This window comes from Barbus barbus (assembly GCF_936440315.1).
Source record: "Barbus barbus genome assembly, chromosome: 19".
Classification (NCBI taxonomy): domain Eukaryota; kingdom Metazoa; phylum Chordata; class Actinopteri; order Cypriniformes; family Cyprinidae; genus Barbus; species Barbus barbus.
Genome location: NC_136747.1, coordinates 13399324 through 13415363, shown reverse-complemented (window position 1 = coordinate 13415363; position 16040 = coordinate 13399324). Strand labels below are relative to the sequence as shown.

The window sequence follows — 16040 nt, the reverse complement described above, 5'->3', positions numbered from 1 at the left end:
TTCACTGATGGATGGAGCCACACACAGTCATTAAAATTTCAGATTGAGTGCAATATTTTATAACAGGTCGTTGACACATATGCAAAAGAGAAATGCAATTAATGCTGAGGAGTGCAGTCTGAGCTGCAGGTGATATGGAGTTATTAAAATTAGTCAAATTAATAACCAAGGGTGGTATCATTCCTCCTCTTTCCTGTTGCCTTTGATGTGGTTGCTGTGGAAACATCTTTTTGACCACTGATAAAGCTGTGGCAATAGCAAGGGCAGCTGACAGTATTCATGTGCTGGACCATATGTTAATTTAATTGCCTCTTGAAAATTGAATATTACTGCTCTATAACTTTGCATGGGTAAAAATAGATAAATATTACAGTCATTTTAGCTTGTCTTATTTATATGCACCTTGAGTACACACTTACATAATTACATGGACATTATAAGGATTTTAATGAGGAAGCATTTTATTGTACTAACAAATGATTTAATGCCCTGCCATATCAAACAACACATTAATGAATGTGAATTAATCCTTTAAATGCACAGACCGAACTGGCAAATGAACATATTCATCACGTCAGAAGGTTGTAAATTATAAAGCATTGTGTGCAAATGTTCTACACCAACTTACTGATAAGGAATAAATAAATGAAATTCACATTTTGGTTCCAAGATCTTTTAGATCGATAATAGTGTATAGATTTTGCCTGGATTCCTCATTTGAATGCATTTGAATGTTTTTCCATCCACTTTGTTTAATACTTTCTTCTCTTTTTTTTCTGATTTTCACAGCTCAAAACTGCAGTCACACACTACACAGTCCAAATGGGACAATAGAAAGCCCTGGATACCCGTATGGATATCCCAACTATGCCAACTGCACATGGGTGATTGTGGCACAGGAACACAACCGGATACAGTTGGTATTTCAAGGCTTTGCCTTAGAGGAGGACTTTGACATCCTTTCAGTCTACGACGGGCAACCCAGTCCAACAAACTTACGGACACGGTAAATACACAACGTTTTTAACATATTGTGTGTGTAAATGCCAGATCAAATCTCTTGGAATTGCTAGCTGACATTACTTTGCTAACAGTCTAAACTGTGTGAACTGTGCGTGAACTTTGGATTTACTTAAGTGTCCCAAAACTTGTTTAAAGTGCACTGAGAGGAATGACAATTTCTTTTTAGGTCTGTATCTAATGTTTTGAACATTGAAGTTCACAAATTGATTTAGCGCTTTTGACTTTATCGCTGTCCTGAGTCTGAAATTCTCCCTTGTATACTATAAAAAAAGAAGAAAATAAAAGGATTGAGGCTCAAGGGATTGAGCGGAGCAGATATCCTCAGGGGGAGTGTCCTTGGGGCCTCGGCCTGTTTTCCATTCGAAAGCTAGCGTTTTGAAAAGCTTGCCTACATTCATAGATCACTTCTCAGATAGCATTTTACCCAATTAAATGAGTTCTATAGAAAACATTGCGGAACTCTGTAAATGTGTTGCTTTTTTCACACCCTTTTTATGTCACCTTTCTTTATTTATTAATATCTGTGTGGGAAACAGATATTAATTTTATTCTTAAAGATTCAAGGACAGCTTCCTGCACAGCCTCACGTTTCCATGGTGTTCTATGAATGTTAAACTTGTTCAGCATGGGCGGTTTACCCTGCCAGTGTATTATTAGTGTCAGCTGAACTCCACGTCTTGAAGAAATCAAAAGGATATTGAGACTATTCCAATATGGTTGTTGTTTTATGATACCGATTACATGTAAGAAAGTCAGAGTTGCTATGTTGAGTTTTACATTGGAATGTTTTAATATTAGTGAAAATTATTATAAAGTGATATCGTGGCCTAATGGAAGTCGTGGCCTAATGGTTAGAGAGTTGGACTCGTGATCCAAAGGTTGCAGGTTCGAGTCTCCGGCCGGCAGGAATTGTAGGTGGGGGGAGTGAATGTCCAGCGCTCTCTCCACCCTCAATACCACGACTGAGGTGCCCTTGAGCAAGGCACCGAACCCCCAACTGCTCCCCGGGCGCCACAGCATAAATGGCTGCCCACTGCTCCGGGTGTATGTTCACGGTGTGTGTGTGTTCACTGCTGTGTGTGTGCACGATGGATGGGTTAAATGCAGAGCACGAATTCCGAGTATGGGTCACCATACTTGGCTGAATGTCACTTCACTTCATATAGGTCCGTTCAAGATGATCAGAAGTCACAAAGACATTAACAAAGTTAAATCAGGTTTCTATTGTGAAATAATTGTATTTTTCTATTCATCAAATAATCCTGAAAGTCTTTTTTTTCCCATAAAAAATTAAGCAGCAAATGTTTTCAAAATAATGGTTCTTGCACCCCAAATCAGCATATTTGAATGTTTCTGAAGGATCTTCATTTACTGTACTTCTGATCAAACAAGCATTATTTTGAATGGTAGTGTAACAGATCATTGTTAGTTTTAGGGTTGATTTTAAAATTTTGATGCTCACTTACAAGGCTTTACATGGGTTGGCACCACAATATTTGTCTGAGCTTTTAATTCCTTATACTCCAACACGTGACCTTCGCTCATCTGAAACTGGTCTTCTAACTGTTCCTTTAACCCGTTTAAGATTGATGGGCGATAGGGCTTTTTCTTCATTAGCTCCAAAACTGTGGAATTCTTTACCTATTGAGATAAGGCAAGCTAAAACTCTTAGCACTTTTAAATCTCGCCTTAAAACTCATTTTTTTAGGGTAGCTTTTAATTAAACATTTGTATTACTCAAAAGAGTAATGTATTATTTTTATATTGTTTTATTTGTAGTGTTTTTGTTTTTGATCTTTTTATTGTGTATGGTTTTATCTGTTGTTGTAAAGTGCTTTGAGATCTTCATTTAAAGGCGCTATAGAAAATAAAGTTTATTATTATTATTATTATTATTATTGTCTCATTTGGCAGTATGTTTGTAACATTGGTTTCACTTTAAAAATTAAAAACCGACATTTGCAGTTGAGCTTTGAAGGAACCAAGCTAAACATTGAAACATAATGTTCCATAGATAATGCTTTTTACTGCTGTGAAGACTAGGGATGGGTACCAAAACGCGGTATTAAATCGGTCTCGGGGCTAAATTATGAAAGACCGGAGTATCGATAAGCTCTGACGTTATCGGTACTTCTGTCGGTATTGGAGAAGTTAAAACACACATACATTTATTGTTGCTCTCTCTCTCTCTCTCTCTCTCTCTCTCTCTCTCTATATATATATATATAATGTCGCCAGCTGTTTTTATGTGCAATAATATTCAAACATTTGTCTATGATGCATTTTTGCTATGCGCAATTCAGAAGCCAGATCGTGCTCACGCAGAGGAGCTTCAGCACACGCAACATGAAAGTATGAAAGTCCTGTTTAATTATGATAGAAGAGAGAACCAACTATTCAAACATCTGCTCACACTTTAGGCCTGTGGCTGTTATATTAAGCTAAGTATTTTTTTTTTTTCCGATTTTGGCTTCCAAGTATTATAGCCGCATTTCTTCTAGCACAACTCCCTTCCCTTCATAGCGGCGCGGATTCGTTCCTCCGAACCAAAACTTAACATCTGAATCAGCTCAATCAGTGATTGTTATAAAATGCCGTCTTTACTGTTGCTACATTGCAGGACATATTTGATAGTAAAACGTTGAAAGTACAATCTGCTGTTCCCCAGGCTGAAATGTGTGTGCGCGCGTGTGCCTGCGCGGCGGCGTGCTCCAAAACGGACAAGCAAAGTACACTTTGAGCTTCGGGCGCGTCGAAATAACACACAAAAATATGCCAAAAAATACACACACAATGTGTCAAAATGGCTGGTTATGAGAGTCTTCACTTTTATGCTTTAAGTGGACGAGAACAGTTGGGAGAAAATCCGATGCGTGTCAGTATATTGTCTTAAAGTGTCAGACTGGAGCTTGAGCCATCAATGTTAATCAAAGAACAAAATGCAAAGAGAAAATCACCCACAGCTCTTAAACTGAACAACGTTATAGCTTTAATAAACATAAATCTATCAGTACATACAGTGAAAACTATGCAGTGCTCATTTACATTTGATTACTTTTGTAACTATTACTTACCTGAACATTAATATTAGTAGACCGTCATGGAAAAATGAAAGCACTGTTTATTTCATTTAGTTTGTGTGTTTGTTTTATTGTATTTGTCAGTTTGTTTTACTTTGTTTCTTTGTTCATGTTGTTACTGTATCTTATCTTATGTATATAAAACACAAAAAATACCTGCACACTGGTGCATTTACAAATTGATGAAGTGCAGGCATTTTTAGTGTTTTATATACATAAGATAAGATACTGTAAGAATATGAACAAAGAAACAAAGTAAAACAAAAAGTACCGATAAGAATACCGTTAAAGTACCGGATCGATAAGCAGTATCGGTAAGAGTAGTAATACCGTTAAAACCTTAACGATACCCATCCCTAGTGAAGACAGCAGGCATGGGCATTAAGGTTAAAGAGGTTGATTGTGTTGTATAGCTGGATGAATTTCTTGGCCTGAGATCATTCAACATCACTTGCATAGTCTGCTGCAAATGAAACATGCCATTCCTCCCATGTGCTAACTGAGTTAATGACACGTTTTTATTCCCTCTGTCTTAGACGAGATCCCATTGGCTGCCCCTGCCATTCCATTATCTTTTTCTTTGTTCGCTGTGAAATTCCCTGTGAGTCACTGCCACATATTACCATCGCTCTAATATCTTCGATCTCTGGTTGGATAGGGTTTACCCACATACATTTATGATTGAACTCATCCAGAAGTCTTCATTCTTATCACACAGAATACAATATGATCCCTCCTAATTTCTGTTGAATCAGTTCTCAGCTAAAATGTAATCATTCTTGAGATTATTTGATTTGAGAGCTGATTTAAATAAGTGCTGTTTTATCCACCCAATTATTAATTTGGATCTGAAGCTGTTTGCTTGTTGTGGGTGGATTTGAATGTGTTGTGTGAAGAATGTTACTGTACAAAAGGCCTCTGAGTCAACATGTGATATTTGCCATGTAGTGTTTCCATTGTTCTACTAATCTTAGTCAGGACTGTTTATTATTCATATATATAACCGGATATTTGTTATTCAACAGGTGTGTGCTATCATAAAACCCACAGTTTTCCACTCTCCTACATAAAGAATTGTATTTATTTATTTATTGTGGTACTGTACCAGTATTGTTTTAGTAATATTATTACTATTACATTATAAATATTTTAAAATATATAAAATTTAAAATGGTATAGTATTTTTATGCACATTTCTCATTTTGTCTTTTGTTTAATATGCAGTATGCATTTAGCTTTATTTTTTCAGTTTTAGTTGTAATTTTGGTTGCACTTTATTTTACAGTATGTGTAGTTACATGCACTTACAGTGTACATACACTGTACTTACCAAAGAAAGTACTCAGGGTTAGTACCTAGTTATTGTAATTACTATGATAGGTACATAGTATGTACATGAGGAACAGGACTGTAAAATACAGTGCTACTGTAATTTTAGTACTTAAACTTATTTCATTTGCCAAGACAATTATTCTAATTTTTGAATTTCCATTCATTCATTTAATTTCATTTCAGTTTCAATGAACAAAAGCAATATTTAGTAGTTAGCTAACAATATAACATCCTTGACGTGTAGGTAAAGATTTCAGTAACGGTCACCCTAATTGGTGCTGTGCAGCTGGTGCTGTTGTGGAGGCATCTGGGGGGAATTTTTTATTTATATTATACTGTCATGGTGGTGATGGGTATATAATGTATGGCGATGTTGTTAAGGCATCGGATTGAGGACACACCAGTTTCCATGTTGGTGCTTCCTTCCAAGTGTTTGGCCTTTTTATAATTGGAGCTCCTACAACAGCAGTGATCTACTTTCCTGCAGAATTTAGTTCCAACACACCTGCTTGCAATTTTCGAATGAGCTGAAAGACCATTATTAACTGGTTCAGGTGTTTGTTAGAAGTGAAACTAAACTCTACAGGAAGCCGCATCTTCAGGAGCAGGATTGAGCTTAAACATTTACACTCCATATGAGACAGAAACTGAGCTTTGGCTTAGTCCCATCAGCTTACACAAGTTTTCCAAATCCAACTACAGCGTGAAGCTCAAGGACTGCTGCTTTTAAAGGGATAGTTCACCCCAAAATGAAAATATCCTCATTATTTACTCCCCATTATGTCATTCCAAATGTCTTTCTTTCTTTCTTTCTTATGTGGAATATAAAAAGAAGATATTTTGAGAAATGTGTCACTGTATTTTGACCAAGTGAATTGTAACTTTTGTGTTCCACTGTAGAAATAGTCATGCAGGCTTGAAATGTCATGAGGGTAAATGACAATTGTTATTTGAGTGAACATTAGCTAGTCATTATTTACACTGTTTAACATTCTTGACCCTGAAATATAATGAAATCGACTTGCTTATTACTTAATACTTGAGCTTTCCTGTAGCTCAAATAGTAGAGCATGGCGCTAGCAACGCCAAGGTCATGGGTTCGATTCCCAAGGAAAGCAAGAGCTGATAAAATGTAAAAACTGTAACTTGAATGCAATGTAAGTCACTTTGGATAAAAGCGTCTGCTAAATGCATAAATGTAATAACAGATGATTTAGGGTTATTTAATCATCATTTGATTAATTACTGCTTGATAAACTGTAATTATTTTCATATTATAGTACACAACTGATATTATAATTCTGTATTGTTTTATCAGAAGAAATTAAGATGAAATGTAAACTAAATTCATTCAATTTGGGCATCACATTACCTTTTAAAAAGGGATTTTCTTTTTGATGTTAAATGTATTTAAATAGATTCATTAATATTTAATGAAATTAGGAGTGTTTTTAAAGTTTAAATTTAAATTAGTGTTATTTTAATGTAAATTTGTGATTGTTAAAGACCGATAACTATGAATCTATAACTGTAATGATTACTGTATTATATTAGTCCACAGAAACTGATGATAGCATTCTGTTTGTTATTGTATTATTTAAACCTGTTTCTGTCAGTATTTTAATCATCGGCTAGAAAAGAAACATTCTGAAAGAATCATTCCTCTGTATCGGTATTGTTATACAGTAGATGTGGAGTGGACTTATTTTCATAGAATTAGAACGATTATTAAAACTTTATAGTTATAGCTATCGTCCCTGGTGTAAACAGCCTTTTAGATGACAGCAAAGGTAGTTTAAAAGTAAAAAAGGCACTCAAAAGTGGCTCAACTGTTTTGTAAGGGCATATTTTCTGGGAAAAACTCAATATGGGCCTTTGGACTGTGACGGTGCTCTACGCTCAAGCTATTTGCCTAAGTGCCTTGAACAAGTGACAAGCGAAAAGGAAAAAAAAAAAATCTCTTTATTCCCTGTATTGAAGAGTTTGTGCAGTGGGGGTGTATGGGACTTGCTTAGTTCCAGGTGAGGAGTGGTGGCCACTTTGTTTAATTGCTCTTATTTATTTGTTTAACTCCAGGGCTGTGCTTCCTCTTGATATATGGGTGGCTCCTCAGCCAGCTTTTATGAAAGAGCAAGCCTCTGACCAATCCCATTAAATCAGATTCTGTCATCCTTCTCCTCCTCCTGCACTGAGCCCGATCCAAAACTGGCAGCATTTGGTGCAGAGCATGCAAAGTAATGAACTCTGCTTTGATAAAAATTTTGTATCCATTCCATAGAAAAGAAAATTTGTACCTTACTGGATTATTTCACACTTTCACATAATTTTTTGTGAAAGCGCTAATTTGATATTCTGACTGAGATGTTCATCAATAATTGCTACTTGCCAGATTCAATTCCATATAAATCCTCACCTGCATTGGGCCCAAGAAAACAGTGTTTTCAGTAATAACAGCTTTCATTAAGGTGCCTGCCACTTAAATCCTGAAAATCAAACACATTTCATTAAAATATTCTGTTAAAAGCTTTAGATTATGTAACATTGTAAATTATTGTGCCCTTAATGGCATTTGAGGAGCTGATTAGAGTAGTATGACTACAAGCTGCTGCTGGAGGCTTGAGCTTGTGGACTAATACTCTCCTTTTGAAATGAACACCAGAGAAACACTCAGACCTCTATTAGTGCACTCGAGAAAGAGATTGAGATGATGATGATGACCTCAGATGTGCTTTGGGTGCTCACCTGTGTGGATTTGAGATGTTTTTAGGAACCAGGGCCCGTATTCACAAAACATTTTATCTTACCACTAAGAGTTCTCCTAAATTGCATTAAAAGTTTTTAGCTAAGAGTTTTCTCTTAAAACCTATTCACAAAGCTGCTGAGACAAACTTTTACTAAGGAATAGAGAGAAGTCTTAAGATAAGAGTAAGGGCAGGGTTGCCCTCATTGCTATGGTTGATGTCAGCATGCTTATTAACTATGCACACAATGATTGGCTGATAGGGGAGGGATTTCTGTCAGATTTAGTGCAATGTTATGTTGCCATATTCAAATTAAGGTTTAAAAATAAAAATGTTAATTGCCACATTCAAATAAAGATTTTAAAATGCAGGCTAAGTGTAACTAATTAAACAATATAATATTATGTTCAGGTAATTGTCAGCCTGTATGCTTCTCGTAAAAAGAAAAAAAGAGTAATATGCATATTAATTAACAGAGTAGAATAATCATGGCTGATAGTACGACATGCAAACAAAAACGAAAAACAAACTGGATGCAAAAACATCTGTTACTTCTGTTAACTGGTTAATGAAGCATATAATCATATATTTTATGATTATAAACAAACATATAATCAAAGGAAAATTTGGAGTTGGGATAACCTCCAAAACCAAAGGCGATACCTTTTTAAAAGCACGTTATTGTCAAATGTTTCTAAAATGTTTACGTTCCGAGGCAGATTTCAGACAACAGCCATTTTAGGATAGTTTGTGGTTTGGTCTTAGTGACTTAGGAGTCCTCTTTACTAATGTTTTACATATTTAGGAGGTAGTTTTAGAGCTAAAACGCTTTGTGAAATACTCAAAGAGCACAAATTTAGGAGTCCTAAATTTAAGACTGACACGCCTGTTATTTTTAAGATTTTTTTAATTTTATGAGCTACTTTTAGCTCATAAATGCTTTGACTTTGATGTTTTGGTGAATACGGGCCCAGATATCCCTAAAATCTGCTATTGTGTGGTCACAAGGACAACAGCTCCATTAAAAGACTGAGTAATGTCTTATTTGATAAGACTCTTATTTTGTCTTGTCATGGTGTCATGTGACATTCATTTGATATGGCTTCAATTTGGTAATTGTTTTTTCTGTAACATAGTGTTCAGGCTCAAATGTGTATTGATTACAATTAGATACTGTATATATTAAAAATCTAAACTTATGTGCCACGAGCAAGGAAATGATAGTAAAATAATGCAGGTAAGCAGTGTGCTTTTGAAGTTTAATGTTTGTGTTATTATTCAGTATTATTTAAATGTAAAATGAGAGGGAAAAATTGTCCTACATAAATAATTTACTTATTTGAAAGAACAGATGCTTTGCTATGCTCTGGCATGGAGGTTAAATTATGATACGTTTTTTCCTTGATTTAACAGGATGTTTTCAGGGGAGTCATGCTATAATTAATTATTCATAGTGCGGTAGAACATTGTGTACTCTGTTTGGTTAAATTTGAAGTTCAGCTGCATTATTTGCTGTCAGTGCAGTCTAAGAAGTGAATGCATATTAGTCTCTGCAATTCTTCATGGGAAGGCACGGAATGTAAAGAATGCAATGAAGTCAAAAGTTCAAATTTACGTGTGTCAGCATAAACTGCAGGTTTAGAAGCAAGTACCAAATCGCACTGCAATAACTAGGAGTCTTCACCATTATGATTAAGTGTACGAGTACATATGCTTTGACTTTGAATTTTTGGGCAGCAATCTAGGAGGCTGAATTTTGCATACATTCATCTCAGAGCCAGTTATTCGACACTTAACTGAGCCTTTGTATCTGAAGATGCATATTTGGTGGCTCACAATGTCTTCCCAGTGAGCTACAAGGCAGAAACTTCAGTATGCTAATCTCAGAGCTGCCCTCTAGAACTTTCAGAAGTTTCATGATCTTGGGATATTCCCATGCCTCATTTGACCCCTATGAAGTATATAGGTCTGCAGTGTACGAGTAGTACTGTATAAAAGTCTTCCTAGTGAGCTATAAAACGCTGAAACTTGAGTCATTTCAAAGCAATTCTCTGACTCTCTTTAAAGTTTCATAAAGCTGTGGTGAATATCATTTGGAAACTTTTATCTGGAAATTTTGTGAGTAACAGAGAAATATTGACCACATTTAGAGCATGTTTTTCAATGTTTCAAACAATGCTTTTCACGTAGGCTGATATTTCTGAATGCAGGCCTGTTTTTTTCCTCAATCTGTCATTAAAGAAGAAAAAATATATTCAGGGTTAAAACTTGGAAAATTACAATGTTTTTAGAATTACCCTATACAAACTAAAAAATAGAAGATAAAAAAATACAAACTATACGAATGCTTCACAAATACTGTACATGTGCAGTGAACATAATGAAAATCAAAATGTAAACCTGGTCATTTTTAAAACTTTCTTTGTTCTTGCATATATTATTCAGTATTATGTATATATGCTGGGGCTATGGTCTTTTGCATATAAAGAACATAATGAAAAGCACTGGAGAAAATTTAGATTCACCATATGCATTGAGCAGAAACTGTTGAGTTGTCTGGCTTTTCTCCCTCCAAATTCCTTTCCATTTTTCCCTATCCAGTGATTTAGCCTCTGGTACTTGATGGAAATCTCTGCGCTTATTGTTGGCTGTAATATTGGCAGAACCATAAATGGAAGAAACGTTACTTTATCTGTCTTTTTTCCCTCAGTTATACAGTTCAGTATAGTTGCAGCCTGGAGCAGAGTTATCATATATCTCTAGTCTGATGAGAGGTGAAGAGGTCTTGTTTGTGACTATAATGTCAGCCAGCTGATTGATATGACAATGAGTAAAAAAAGATAAAAACATTTCCATAGATGATCATGCTCACGACTTGTTTTGTGGAAGTTCTGCAGTGTGAATAGGGAAATGAGAAACAGAGATGATTATGAAAATATTGCATTGACACACTTGGGTAAATTTGTTTCTTATGGTTTTAAAAACTTGGAAGTACTTCATTTGAATTAGCTTCTTTTTAGGGATAAAAGACAGCATCTATTAACCTAAAACCATTTAAGAAAAAATGCCCTGTCAATCAGAAACCTGACATAAACACAGGAGTCACGTGTGGCATTATGCCACATGTCTGAATGGCATTTACCTGCAGCTTATGATGAGCCAAGATATAGTGTCAGTTCTCCTCAGTCTTCAGCTGATTTGTTATTTTCTCTCTTCATTCATTCCTCTAATACACCCCTCAATCCCCGCTCTCTTCAGCATACCCCACAAGTGTGAAATGCGTTAACAAATTAAGCTCACACCTCCTGAAAAGTGACGGACGCAGTTCTCAAGAGCTCAAGTGATAATGGGCTTAACTGATCTGGTTTCTTCGTAATGAGACACCTGTAGAAGATGTCTGTAGGTGATTGGGGTTTGAAGGAGATTCTGAGATTCACAGTGTGTCTAACCAAGAGAGAACGTTTTCTACAGTGGCCTTTTGTCAAATGTTACATTCTGACAGTTATTTTCCTCAAAATATGGTTGGTTGGTCTGTGTTCTCTCCAGCACACTGCTGCAGGAAAACAGGAAAATGAGTTTTGCTGGGTAGATGAGAGGATAATGCTGAATGTAATGCCTGGCTTCCATTAATCTAAAAAAAAAAAACCTTTTAAACCAGGGTTAATTGAGTCAGGTTTACTTCCTGGTTGTTTGTTGTGTAATTGTTGGAAAGAATGCCAAAGCCCATTAATCAGAAGTGAATGGCCCTCTGAAGTTAAGAGTGCTACAGTATGTCTCGTGGGATTCAAATGCCACTTGAAGGTTCTTGCTTTTACATGAACAAACACTTACAAGGTTTTGCAGAATAAGATCAACAGGGTCATGGAAGTTTTGGGTAGGCACAACATATTGTTTACTATTTGTAATACAGTTTTTTTTTTTTTTTTATATGTATTTACATTTTATTGGTAATGCCTGTATTGGACAATGGTTCAGTTTAATATTAATTTATTATTTTCATTAATTTATCAGTATCAGCCTATATTAGACTCTGTAATAATATATCTTTTTTTCCATAAGCCTGCCTTTCTTTCTTTCTTTCTGGGTTGCAAAGGGGTGGGAAACTTTACCATTTCTGGAAAGTTTAGGAAATGTTCTGCCTTTTTGCAACCCAAATTTATTTACATTTATTGGTTTTTGCTAATATTATGTAATATATCAGTTTGTTAGTTCGTCGGTATTTTAAATTATTTATAGCTATATGCCACTATTAAACAATGGCTCAGCATCATATTAGTTTATTAGTTTCTTATAATTTATCAATTTCTTTTAATTAATTTATCAGCTATATATTTGTATCTGCTAATATCAGACGATATATTGGTTAGCAGCAAATATATATTATATAGATATTATTTATTTGTTTGTCAATAACAGCCACTGTTAGACGTGTCTTATTTCCAAGTCAGTTATTGGCAGTTATTAGAGAATTTGCTGATTAGCTTATGTTTTAAATGGTATCTGTATTTATCAGTATTATATATTTAAATTGGCATGCTCATTTTCCCTCGTAATTTTATTATTTATTTTTATGTTTCATTTTTTTGGATATAACGTGTCAAGTTTCTATATTGGCCATAACATGAACTATGTGATAATGTCAAATGTACCCTAGAATGACCTAATTAAGCAAAGGAAAGATTGGGCAGTGAAGTGAATGAAATTAAATTGAAATAACCAAGTGACTGGCAACATGAACTATCTATCTAGCTGCTCGTTGTGGAAAGAAATTATGCTCAACCATTTAAGATGGTATCGACGGTTGCTGAAACATCTCATACCCTCATTTACCTTAAGTGTCCATTCATCCTGCTTAATGTTCTGTATTGTTTTCTTTCTGTAGCACAAAGCGGCTGTTTGATGTCGATAAGCCAATACAGTGAAGGCAAGGCGATGGAGATGAGTATTGGGGGAGGGAGCGAATATGGGACAACTCTTCAAGCTCGTTAAGAGCTGGGAGGAAGTCGCTTCAATTAACTCCTTTAATTAAAGTACTTGTCATATTGCAGTGGTGAGTCAGCATGGCGGTGAAGGGTTCGTCACATCTAGAATGTAAATGTGAAGGTGCCTGGCACCTCTGAAGAACACGGCTAAATATGGATGCACCAAGGTCCACCTAATGGAGTGGATGCATGGATCCTCTAGCTGTACATAGTGCTCCCACAAGCTCCGTGAGTTACAGATTGTTTTCCACCTGTCTGTGAGCAGCAAAACATAGTGCAGACCATGAGAAGAGGGTGGATAGAGAGACAAAGACAAATAACGACAGAGCCATACGAGAGGAAAGGTAAGGGGGAACGGAGAGAGATAGAAAGACGAAGAAACAGAGCATGAAAGTGAGATTGAGGGAGTCTCAGCAACGGTCAATGTGTTCCTGATGCCCTTTTGCATCTAATCAAATCAGCGGCTAAACCTTGTTTTGGAGTTTATTAGAATTTAGACGCACTGCTGTGTGGAGGAAAGAACAATAAAATAAACTGATGTACAAGTAATGCAATTCTGGCCGTGGTCTCCAAGGCTGAATGCTTTTTGAAAGAGTCAGGATTAGGTAGCGGCTGAAGCCTATAGCCTCCTTCCTAACTCATGCTTCGGCAATGAAGATAACATTTGAATAATTAATCTGTGAGTCTGTAGGGCCGAGCGATTGAGCAAGAGAGTGGGAGAGAATAAAAAGATGAAAGAGGAACATGTAGGAAACGCCGACTGGCAACTAAGGGGAGAAGTAAAAGCGGCAAAGCAAATATTCCAGAGAATAAAGAAAACTGGGGAAAAGGTCTCAACACTGTTTCCTTCCTCCATCTGGGTCTCAATGTCCAATTAAAATTTAATTGCAAACAGTTGGCTGAAATATGGATTCATTTGTGATGCTCTGATTATTGATACAAACCTGCTGGCTTTTGTTTTATGTTATTCTTTCAGCTTAGAAACCTGTTTTTTAAGAACATTGCCTCTTATTCTTCACTCTTTCTTCATCATGTGAGCAGAAATAAATGCCTGTCATTTGTAGTAGTCTAGTTTACCAAGAACAAAGATGTAACAGTTTGGTTCAAGACCAGTGTGGGTATTTGTTTATTCTTCAAATGCACTTTAAATATCGTTGAGCGCATGACATTTTAGCTGTGGGTTTAAAACCTAGAGTGAGCTGCCTAACTAGACAGCATTTTGAAGTTATTAAATTTAACATGAAAGGCTGCTAATTTTCAACACTTAAAAAAAAAAAGATGACTGAAAAGAGGAAAAACCAAAGTGAAGTATGTTCTTACTTCACTCAGTCATTTATGTACTTTATAACAGTAAATAAATATTGGTTCTGCATATCGGTTATCGGGCACATAAACATGCAAATAATTGGTATCGGCAATAAAAAAAAAATCGGTCAATCACTACTTTTAAATGGTTCCATACTGCCGACATGTTTGCTGCATTATAAAGTGTGCAGGCCTCTCACTCTACATTAGTTGCTATTTGGTCACGTCATTGTTCGGTACAATTTATTTGGTCTTTTCACTTAGTTTTTGTGCGCAAAGATTCGTAGCTTCATTCGTAGCTTCTCATAAAATTATGGTTAATTTGTGTTCCGAAGATGAACATAGGTCTTATGGGTTTGGAACTATATGAGGGTGAGTAATTAATGATGGAATTTTCATTTTTGGGTGAACTATCCCTTTAACTGAAAATAAAATAACTTTTAGGCCTATACTGTAAATGCTAGAATGCACCTTTAGCAAGGAAGTTGACAGCTAGGTAGCTCGCTAGGTTTTGTAACAAAGCCATTGAATCTATTACTTTCACATGAACATACAGTACACAGTCAAAAATAAGTGGTTTCAAATGAGAGTCCATGGCACACCAAAAACAACAACAAAAAAATTACTTAAATAATCCATCATTGCTTTTTGATCACTACCAAGCTTTTTAAGTATCAACTAGACCATCTGAAACCAGCCTGGAGATTCATGGTCTTTTCCAGGAGGATTAAATACTGACAGCAAGGGCAACATCATTGTGGTCTGTCTGTGGAGATTCCCGAACTCTGAGGACTGAGTGATGACTGTGAGGTGTAAGCTCTTGTGGTAATAAGTGTCAAGCCATTTACTCAAATTTGCTCCCCATTATCAGTCAAAGAGTGTGAAATGAAACACACATTTTCAAATCTCGAACTATTACGCGGATTAAGCGAGACAGTGTCACAGTTTTTCATCCATCCGTCGACCTGGGCCTCAACAGGTTTATTATTTTGTCTTGATGTTTTTTTTGTATAGAGCATGTGTGCTAATACGTTTAAGAGGCCTAGTGAGAGAAAAGGTTGTTTGGGAACACTTGATGAATGTAAGAGAGGCCGTAGAGGACGAACTGTTGGGATTGTGGGTATTTTGGTCACAAGGGTTATCATGTGTAGCGTTGTGTGCATATTTATGACAAGTGCCCAGAGCAGGGTGTGTGACGGGGGAGTGCAGATGGTCATTAGCAATGTTTAAAAGCTCCATAGCCATTTAGGACCATTTATCCCCTAGTGATGAGTTTTGCCACTGTGCTCACCCATCGATAACTCATCCTTCCGTCATAATTTTTTTTTTCTCCCAGGCTTTTTATGGCCCTAAAATTCCTCTGCCTGATCAGCACAGTATTATATCACTGCTTCTCCACTCTAAATAATTTAGCCCTTGCTACTATTTTTCTTCTCACTCAACCTCATTCTCCTTCAGTATTTGCACCTTGTATTATATTCTCTCTTTTATTTTATTTAAAATTTCCCCTCTGTCTCTCTTTCCACTGACATGGTGACTCACGGTTATCTTTTTTATGTTCCCAAGATCTGTTTTTT

The 16040-nt window shown here is 36.0% G+C and overlaps 1 protein-coding gene across 1 annotated transcript in view; it reads left to right on the top strand.

Moving 5' to 3' along the window:
• Positions 1-16040, top strand: part of LOC306885119 (CUB and sushi domain-containing protein 2-like) — a gene marked incomplete at its 3' end in the record, with an annotated part of 288472 nt that overhangs the window by 17193 nt on the left and 255239 nt on the right. The window contains 1 exon segment of the mRNA XM_079441463.1: positions 790-1006. Within this exon segment, the coding sequence (XP_079297589.1) occupies positions 790-1006 (217 nt within the window).